The sequence below is a fragment of the Amphiprion ocellaris genome, chromosome 17, assembly GCF_022539595.1.
Source record: "Amphiprion ocellaris isolate individual 3 ecotype Okinawa chromosome 17, ASM2253959v1, whole genome shotgun sequence".
NCBI lineage: Eukaryota > Metazoa > Chordata > Actinopteri > Pomacentridae > Amphiprion > Amphiprion ocellaris.
The window spans coordinates 16,972,907-16,982,945 of NC_072782.1; the positions used below are offsets into that span (position 1 = coordinate 16,972,907).

A 10,039-nucleotide genomic window follows, 5' to 3' on the forward strand; every position below is an offset into this window, starting at 1 on the left:
TCCATTATAATTCATACTGTGTGACTGCCAGAGTCAGGTCACACCCAGTATCACCATGCACAAGTTCTCCACTGCATGCTGAGCACCTCCTGCATTTCAGAACCAACGTGTTTGTTGAAAGTCTCACAGGTTTCCAAAAGGAACCTTTAATGTGAGACTGATTTCCGTCCCTTCAGCATTCGCCATAGAAGCACTTCGATGAACAAAGCAATAGCAATGTAGTAGGAATCCAGAAACTATCTGAAAAACACAGAGCATTTGTTGATACTGCAGGAATTCAGCAATCAATGCATCAAATGTTGTTTCTGTTAAAAGATTTTGCACTTTGCCTTCATGAACACAATGAAGCCAAATTGTATTGAGACTAAACCTTCATTCAAAACATTTTGTAGAACTGTACATAACTTAAGTGCAGACTGACAAACGCTCGTTTAAGCTGAGATCACAGTGATTGGGGACTGAATCAGGCTATTGCCACTTTAAAACAAAAATCCTCCCTATCTTTGAACTTTGCTCTTTTAAACCCAGAGCCACAGAAGCAATCACACACACCCCTCTGTCAGAAAGGACACCTGTGATTGGTTAGAGGAGCTGCACACCCCTGTTCCTTCCCCTATCTCTGTTGTTGAGTCCACTTTTTAACTCTGGAGTATCACTCACCTGTTTCACTTACGGCATTAGGCTGCAGTCCCAGTCTCACGCCTGACAGCAAAATGTCTGAGAAAGGAGCCTTCGACACCAACGTGCTGACTCTCACCAGGTTTGTTCTGGAGGAGGGCAGGAAGGCCCATGGAACAGGTGAGCTGACAAACCTGCTCAACTCCATCTGCACTGCTGTCAAAGCCATTTCAACCGCTGTAAGGAAGGCTGGGATTGCTAACCTGTGAGTAGTATTTCTTTTATTTTTTATTTCTTCATACATATAGGAGGTTGCAAACCCTTGCATGTATCTGAATATGAAGGTGAATGTATGTGTCATTTCATTTATACAACTTTAAATTTCCACTATTTCAGCTAAATCTGCAAATCCTTTTCATTGTCTGAATTAATTACTAATTATTCTGTCAATAGTTGTCAGTTTATTTCAGTCAGCTAACTGCTGGTGTGTGGTGTTATTTGCAATGAAACGCAGTGTAACATGAGAACCAGTGAGCAGTTTTAACTAAGCCCCTGGCCAAAGGTAAACTTTGCACATGTCCTGCACAATCCCCCAGGGCAGAGGTCAACGAGATAATAGGTTTCTCAGACCTTTCTCACTAGTGCAAGACAGCCTGCGTTGAGTGTTACCACATCTCCTTCAATGTCTTTACAGAATGAATAGCTTTTTAGTAAGTTTCTCCTCTTTCCTCTCTGGGAAGATATGGCATTGCTGGAAGCACCAATGTGACAGGAGACCAGGTGAAGAAGCTGGACGTCCTGTCCAATGACCTGGTCATCAACATGATCAAGTCCTCCTTCACTTCCTGTGTTCTGGTCTCAGAGGAAGACGAGAAGGCCATCATTGTGGAGCCAGACAAGAGAGTACGTGCATCTGTACACTGTAGTTTCATGATTGTCTGAATAGGCCCTTTTTTCTTTGTAACGTCAATAAAATCTATTCTTCTCTCACCTGACAGGGAAAATACATTGTGTGCTTTGATCCACTGGATGGTTCATCCAACATTGACTGTCTTGTCTCCATTGGAACAATCTTTGCCATCTACAGAAAGGTCAGAGTCTCTGATGCTACATTCAGCTCCCAAACAGTATAGAATTATTACTTCAGCCCTTTGCTCGGCATTGCAGAACTTCAGCTGCGAATTTTTTCAGCATTCATAATTTCAGCCACGTCTAAGGATGGCAGTGTGGTCTTTTGGTCAGTACAAAGTGAAATATCTCAGATTAGACTGACAGAGAATCTTGGTCCCCAGATGATGAAACATAAGGAATTTGGTGATCCCCTGACTTCTTTTAGCGAAATAACTCAACATTAAGACATTAACATATCAAAGTAAGATTGCCAACATGGAAAATAGCTGCTTAAAACTCACATGCTAGTTAACCTTTGGCTTAAAGTACCATTGGACACCTCACATGGCTGCTTGCACCGCTATAAACTAAAAGGGTTTTGCAAGACTCAAATACAAATGACGTTAACCTCCTCACAAACCAAGAAACCTGAAATCTAGCTGTACAATCATCCAACACAGCATGTACACAGCTGAAAATTACTATTAGATACCATGTGTCTAGGAAGAAAATCAAGTTTAATCTAGGGCTACAATAAAATAAGTTATGTTTACTCCAGCGCTGTCTTCTAAAACGCACGTATACAAGTAAACTGCATTCTCAGTTACATTTTGTTTATGTGTCACAAATGCAATGCAATCAACATATCTTTGCATATATTCCTTCACTGTCCCTCCTGTTCAGCTAGAATAAAATAAAAAATAGAGTTGTGAAAGGGTTATATTTTAATTCAAATAATGATGTTTTCCTTCACCTAACCAAACAGCAAATTAAAATACAAAATCATTTTCAAGAATAATGGTCCTGCAGAGGTCACGCACCCAAGCATCCAGAGTGAAAGTTTTGTTGTGTACATGGACGTTGTGGTTCTTTCAAACTGGAAGCCATTCCTATAATGTTGCAGTCCTAACCTTCAGGGAAAAATACACTCCTTTTAAAGTGCAAATGAGAATATTGTTTAGTTGTTTAGGAACATGAGTTTTGTGCATCAGGGTTTGTGTTAACACTGTTGCCAGCACTGCATTTTTCTTCACATATATCGCTGTGGAAAAAATATAATTCCCACTGTATGTCACATCCCATTGGTTCCAAAAATGCATGTCTAATTTCTTATATTTTTCCACATGTTCTGCATAGACCACAGATGGGGAGCCATTAGAGAACGATGCTCTGCAGCCTGGAAGGAACATCGTAGCAGCTGGTTATGCCCTGTATGGCAGTGCCACCATGATGGTGCTCTCCACTGGTCAAGGAGTCAACTGCTTCATGCTTGATCCCGTAAGACTAAAATTTTACTGCAATAGATGGTATCAAAGCTATTTTGTTATGTGTTGGTTTTGCCACAGCAAATTATTTTCTCTATCAGTATTCGACTGCATCATGACATCTCCTGTGTGTCTTTTTCAGGCAATTGGAGAGTTCATCTTGGTGGATCGAGATGTGAAGATTAAGAAAAAGGGAAAAATCTACAGTTTGAATGAAGGATATGCACAGCATTTTTATCCAGATGTCACAGAGTACATACAAAAGAAGAAATACCCAGAGGTAAAGCCAACAAGCGGATTCAAATATTTAGCAGAGTGCTTTTAAATGTGATTACTTAACAAATACATTGTTAAAATTGAATGCTTTTTTACAATGAGCTGAAATATTTTTGAACAATTTATTGTTTTTTTGTTTGATTTTTTTCATATTTGTTAAAATATAGATAATAACTAGTAAAATCACAGAAAAAAGTATACATTATATGTTAGCCCTAAAAAAATACTAAAAATACAAATAATGTCCACATCAAATATTTGTATTTTTACAAATGGTAATTAATTCTTTAATAATGTTTGACAGTAAAATTAAACAACTTTATACTGGATTTAAATCACCAAAAATGTCATTATTTTAAAGATTTTTGCTGCTGTTTTAAAGATTTTTTTTGTGTATTAAGCACTGAAAAAGAAAAAACAATTTTGTAATGATTACTATACATATTTCATTTGCTTTTTTAAATTACAGCTCTTGTGAAATTATAAATTATTGAAATCAGCTTGAAAAACATTGACAGACTTTTTTATTTATTTATTTATTTGCAGTTTTTGAATGAAAATGTTTTGAAAAGAGAATATTATACCTTTTTTTTAACCATGTTTTTTTTCTGGCACCATTGCTGCAAAATTTTTCATGGTTTTTTTTTGTTGTTGTTTATTTGCTTTGTTTTGGTTTTTCATATATTTTTGATTTATTTATTTAATTTTTACAGTGTGCCTAATGCAGAAATGACCTTTTCTAATGCTATGTTGTAAAATTTTGGCCAGATAATTGTAGAAACTATGAAGTTGATATAATGATTTGAATGATAGTTATGTTTTTCTTTGTTCCAAGGATGGTTCTGCTCCTTACGGCAGCCGGTATGTCGGTTCAATGGTAGCTGATGTTCATCGTACTTTGGTGTATGGAGGAATCTTTTTATATCCTGCTAATGTGAAGAGTCCTAAGGGCAAGGTGAGCAGATGGAACTTCTACAAATAAAATGTTTGGATTTTGTGCATTAAGGTGCTAGAATATTAATACATCAAATACCTTCTTGTCATGTCATTACACTAATGTTCTCTGCTTTTCAGCTGAGGCTGCTGTATGAGTGCAACCCCATGGCCTTCATCATGGAGCAGGCAGGAGGCATGGCCACTACTGGATCCACAAATGTTTTGGACATCCAGCCAACCAACATCCACCAGAGAGTCCCTGTGGTCCTGGGATCCCCTGATGATGTGCAGGAGTATATTGCCATCTACAAGAAGCACAACAAATGAGGTACTCAGCTCCACTATGTCTACTTTTAGAATAAAATAGGCATCATTAGGCAGCAAATTTAGAGAAATATACAATTATGTTTTATTTTCTGTTATCTTCCATTTAGCAGGTCAAGTCTGGTGATGACCCACCAAAATCAGGACTGACAACACCATCAAGAGGCACAGTCAGGACATTCCTTACTCTTTTTACTCATTCCCTCTGTTGCACTGATGAACAAACCAGGAGCTTCTGCCTCACACTGTGCTCATTACATCTTCTGAACTGTGTGTAGAGAATTACTCTGTATTTTTAAAATAAAGACAAATAAAAAGAGGCTTTTGGTCCTTAGTGAGTTGCCAAACTTCAGGATCTGTGTATTGGTGATCATGTATGTTTCTATGCTCTGACAGTTTTGTCCATATGGTGAAAAAGTTCTATTTCAAGGAAAAAGATCACACACACACGTCTTTATAAAGTCATTAAACAAACCCAATACCCCATTTTAACCTGAGGTATGATAGCAAGTTGATGAATATTCACATGGGGATGAAGCAGCAACAGCCAGATTTCAAGCTTGGAGCAAACTTTGCTCCAAAACTTGCTCATTAATGGTAACAAGGCCAAGTTCTGCTCTTTCACATTCTCCACCCAGGATTGCAGTGCTACTCTGGGAATCCTCTTCTCTATGGACTCTGATTTCCCCTCAATTTGTTCCATTTTTATGTATGAACAATACTTTCTCCTCACATTGCTGCTAAGTCAACTGAGCATGCAACTCAGTTTATTATTTATTAGGACATAATGGCATTTTGGGATGCAAGCCCAGATATCTCAGTACAAGTTAGAGGACATCATTGTTTCTCAGACATCTAAATAACCACAAATCAGTAATGACAAATGTTGTTCTGTCGTTAAGACAAACAAATGTGAATGTACAGATGGGTGACAAATTAAAAGAAAGCCCTAAACCCTTGACCCCTACAGTGAGTGGATCTATTAGGCTTTGGGGGCATTTTGTTGACATGGTTGGGTTCACTTATCCCCATAGAGGGAAGAGTCACTGCAAAAAGTTGTTCTGATTGAACATCTTTATCATATGATGAAACACATCTGTCCTGATTGGAGGGCTCTTCCAGGATGATAATGTCTCCATTCAAAGAACACAAGGGGTCACTAAAGTATGACGGGGATGTGAATCATATAAACTGACCTTGCAAACACCAGATCTCAGCTCAACTGAACACCTTTGGGAGATTTTGAACTAGTCTGTTTGACAGCGCTCATCATTAAAACACCAAATGAGGGAGTGTCTTTTGGGAAAACAGGGTTCATCAGTCCAGCGGGGCTCCAGAAACTTTAAGAATCAATGCAAAGGTATAATAATGCCCTTCTAAAGATGTGTGGTGGCCAAACACCTTATCAAGGCACATTCTGTATAGTTTTTCCTTTAATTTGTCAATTGCTTGTATGAATAGACAACTTAAAAAGCTTTGTCTTTCACGCTAGTTATTTAGAGGTTTTCTGAACATATTTAGGATCTTTTGATGATATTTCAGAAAATAAGTATTTTGACTTCTTTGAAAATCACATGGAAAAAATATGTATTCAACAAAACAAAAACTGAATAATTAAACCCTTCTGCTCAACTCTTGGTGAAACAAAATCTCAAACCAAGACAGAGCCAGGTGAGTTATCTTAGTTTCCATTCTTTATGTGACTTACTTGCTGCTGACTAAAAATTCTTCTTAAATGAACCATTGAGTTAAAAACCAAGCTGGTGTAGTGAAGAAGGCAGATGGTATTACCTTTCCAATGCCAGCTGTTTCTGCTGTTTTCAGTCTTTATGCTAAGCTGCCAGCTGCTGGCTCAAGCTTCAGATTTACTAAACTTAAATGAGGGTGTATCAATCTTTTCATCCAACTGACAACAAGAAACTGAATTAAGCATACTTAAAGATGGTGAAGTATTAAATCAGCCTCACCATGTCCATTAACAACATTCATGTCCTTCAGATTTTGTGTTTCTTTGTCAGCTCCTGATGGTTTCTGGCATGAGAATGAGCGGCTTCAGCAGTGCCAGAAATGTTCCAGCTTTGCCACAGCACTAATGAGCCATAAAGATTCATGAGAAAAAACACAAAGATGCGACAGAGTGCTAACACAAAAGCCTCATTCAATCAATCGAGTTTATTTAGGAAAGCAGTCATTATGGTGTGTAGAACTACGAAGCATACAGAGTCAGCACATACAAACTATGTTTCCCGCATACTGCACCTACTGTAGCTTCCAACACACAAAGATTTAAAGTCTGATATGGATCTTAATGAGCTTTTAATAACACTGCAACACAGTAATAACACAGTTGTGTGGACCACTGGCCGCTGATGTCACTTGGAAACTTGGCATTGAAGTGTTAATGCTCCTCTGAGAGCATAATGGAATTTTTATTGCCCTTTTTACTTACGTCTTGGCAATTTAAAGCCTCTGGATGTGAGAATATTGTATGTGAGTCACATAAAAGTTAATTGATGTCAACTAAAAGCAGATGCCTGATCTGAGGCAGAAAGCTGAATGCTTTTGAAAGAGCTCCTTTGTATATATAGAGAATACATAATAATTCATGTAGCTCCAGTATGCTGGATGGAATCCATATTGTCTGGTATTCACTAAAGGCAAAACCACTTCCTTTTTTTAATGTGCGTTTGTCACTGTCAGTATTCGGGGGCCTCCACGCCAATGAGACACACAAACACTTACACGTTTTAGGCACACTTGTTTATTTCGATTTTGCTCAGACTGTGTATGATTATAGGTTACAGAGTCAATATTTAGATTTTGCAGGAAAAGCAAAAGACAGACTGTTTATTTTTCCCCTGCTACTGAATGTGGTGTCTGTGTGTGTGCTGCATCTACGTGTATTTGCTCATGTATAAGGACAAGATAAGATGACATATGTTGGTTTGAATAAAGGTTATTGGAGTAAGTCTTCAAAATAAATGTTTCAGTGCACTGCAGTGGCTTTTTAAGAAAGGCATTTCCCTTTTCGACCTCAAAGAGCTGATTTTTATCTCGCTGCATTCTCTGACTTTTTTTTCATCAAACACAGATCAAATCAAGAGGCTTGAAGCAACAGAATATTTTAGAAAATCCACGGTCACTTCTGCCATTGGACTGTCTGTGAGTTTTCTGAAACACTAAACATGCATTTATAATACACAAAATTTGCATTTTGGCTGTTTGATGTGGTTTATGTGACACCGATTTGTCCCTTTTTACCCGTCTTAACTGTGACAGGTCAGTACCTGTTGTTTCCTGCTGTCGTCTTTCACCGTCTCACTGACATCCAGCCGTGTCCAGACAGGCTGTGTTTACTTTACACTCTGATGAAGAGTGTAATGGCAGTATGTCTGTGGTGCGTCTACGCAGCTGACAGCTTACTCAACAACATCAACAACCTCTCCCTGTCTCCCAGCTCAGTTTTGGTTGTGCTAGAAGGAAATGATGATGACAGAAGAAGACAGATACTTCAACTTATGGAAAAATTAAAGAAATTAAGGAAACTTGATCTGTGAAAGCTTTAAGTTTGTTTTTTATTTTAAATAGTACATCTAAACCAAGAGTTTCAGCCAGTGATTTCCAGTAAAAAAAACATATTATTGATGCTGCAACTTCACCAAACAAATTTAAACATTAAAATTTAGACCCTGTAGTGTCATTTTTGGTGTAATTTTACCTCAGACATTTACATATTAATGATAAAATATTATTTTACCTGGTCCTACAGTGTTTTTAATTATGGACAAGGAACTAACTAATATAAAAATGCAGCTAATATCCTACGGTATTATAAATTACAGAATGTTAGCTAATTAATATAAATATTAAGAGCGAGACCCTGCGGCATTCACAACTATGGAGAGTAACCTGACTGACTAAACCAAAACAATCCACCTATTCGCTTGGATCCCCTTTGAGCAAGCTGTGAATTTATTTATTTATTCTCTTTATTTGGATAGTTTTGTGTTTTGTTTTATTTTATGATATTTTAGGAATATTTATCTCCTTAAATGATTATATCAAATTTTATTTGCCAGTGGAGAGGAACGACTCCATTGTAACAAAATATGACATGGACTGCATGAATGCAGTGTGTAAAAACTGGGTTCTCCACTCATCTTCTAGCAAAATGCAGCTGAATCAGATCCTATTCAGCTCCAGGACAAGTTTCCAGAGTACAAAAGGCGACTAGAGCTCACATGAGGCAAACACATTTATTCAACCATAGCAGTGACGCTTAGTAGATCCACATTTTGAACAATATAGATCCCTTTAGAATGAAAGAAGAATGTGAATAAGGTGTGATACTTGACAGATATTTATACCTGTACTCTGTACTTTTATTCTTGTAGCTTTAACAGAGATTTGTTTTGTTTCTCACATGATGTTAGTCCTTTCAATATGAATGAAATCTGCTGGATAGTCATCTTTGACAACTGTCTGTTCTGGTCCACTTGGTACTTTTATCCCTGTGACTTTAAGAGAGGTCTGTGTTTCTGTGTTTCTGACATGGTGGGACACTTGGACACTGACTATTGAAGGCCTGTTCAATAATTGTCATCCGATGACAATTTACCCAGTTTAAAGTATAACTACTTGCCTCATGTCTTTGTCCACTTTGACACTGATAGACACTTAATCCTGAATTGTATTAACTATAGCGATTCCTTACATTTTTCCCGCAATCTTTTCATTTTGTCCAGTAATTTGGTTTCTGATTAGAATCCTGCAATCACTGGCCTGCTAAAAATGCTCTTCACAAGCCAGTGACTTTCACTATAAACACAATTCTTTCTGTTACATTGTGGGCCATGTATAGACTTTATAACTCCAGTCATGATACTTCATTAAATCTAACATTTCGCCCGCTTGTTTAACTGGTCGGCATGGCTTTTCTCAGCACAACGACAGTACACAGACCCGGAGAGCCTTTGTTTAAATTAAACATAAACTCTGTCTCCCAGACCACCCTGAGTGGAGCTAACTGCTAATCCAAATACTGGCTTGACTGGAGAGGAGCTGTATTTGTACCTGATGCGTCATGCATCAAATATTCATATTTTAGAAGGAGGACATCCCACACAACAGTTTCCTTGGTAGCTACATATCATATGACGCTATATTTACACATAGAAATTGTCAAGTTCAAGCTGGTCACTTGGTCACTCTGAAGAACACTGTTAGGTAGTTGCTGATGTAAGTTTATTGAATCTTAAGTTTGATAGGAGACCATTAAAAGCGGAGAGAAGGTGTGGATTTTCTGTGGAGAATTCTGCACCTGAGCTGTGTATATCGGCTATAACTGGAGGTTCTTGCATTGTCACCTCACCTTTGCTGCAGGAGCTCTTATGGCTGCTTATATTTTTGCACTTCATCCTCTAGCTATTAACTTAAGGTGTTTATTTACTGAAATGAAACCTTTTCTTCTTCTTCTTTTTTTAAAACAAATTTTAGTGTTGGTCTCAGTG

At 37.7% G+C, this 10,039-nt stretch overlaps 1 protein-coding gene across 2 annotated transcripts; it reads left to right on the forward strand.

Moving 5' to 3' along the window:
- The first annotated feature begins 643 nt into the window (after positions 1-643).
- On the forward strand, positions 644-4,881 carry fbp1b (fructose-1,6-bisphosphatase 1b). 2 transcript variants are annotated; one of them, XM_023265479.3, is made up of 8 exons: positions 644-883; positions 1,359-1,521; positions 1,617-1,709; positions 2,866-3,006; positions 3,136-3,273; positions 4,105-4,224; positions 4,344-4,533; positions 4,643-4,881. In XM_023265479.3, exons 1-7 carry the CDS (start codon positions 714-716, stop codon positions 4,530-4,532), a joined length of 1,014 nt encoding a protein of 337 aa, XP_023121247.1. In that variant the 5' UTR covers positions 644-713; the 3' UTR covers position 4,533; positions 4,643-4,881. The 2 variants fall into 2 exon arrangements, with proteins under 2 accessions (XP_023121247.1, XP_023121246.1); XM_023265478.3 differs by having other exon boundaries at positions 646-883; positions 4,640-4,881.
- Positions 4,882-10,039: the final 5,158 nt, after the last annotated feature.

What these genes read in the sequence shown, in the direction of transcription:
- fbp1b (XM_023265479.3), top strand. Translation starts at nt 714, where the DNA reads ATGTCTGAGAAAGGAGCCTTCGACACCAACGTGCTGACTCTCACCAGG. An exon ending in TTGTGGAGCCAGACAAGAGA is followed by an intron (nt 1,522 to 1,616) that starts GTACGTGCATCT and finishes CTCACCTGACAG; the next exon opens with GGAAAATACATTGTGTGCTT. An exon ending in ACTGCTTCATGCTTGATCCC is followed by an intron (nt 3,007 to 3,135) that starts GTAAGACTAAAA and finishes TGTCTTTTTCAG; the next exon opens with GCAATTGGAGAGTTCATCTT.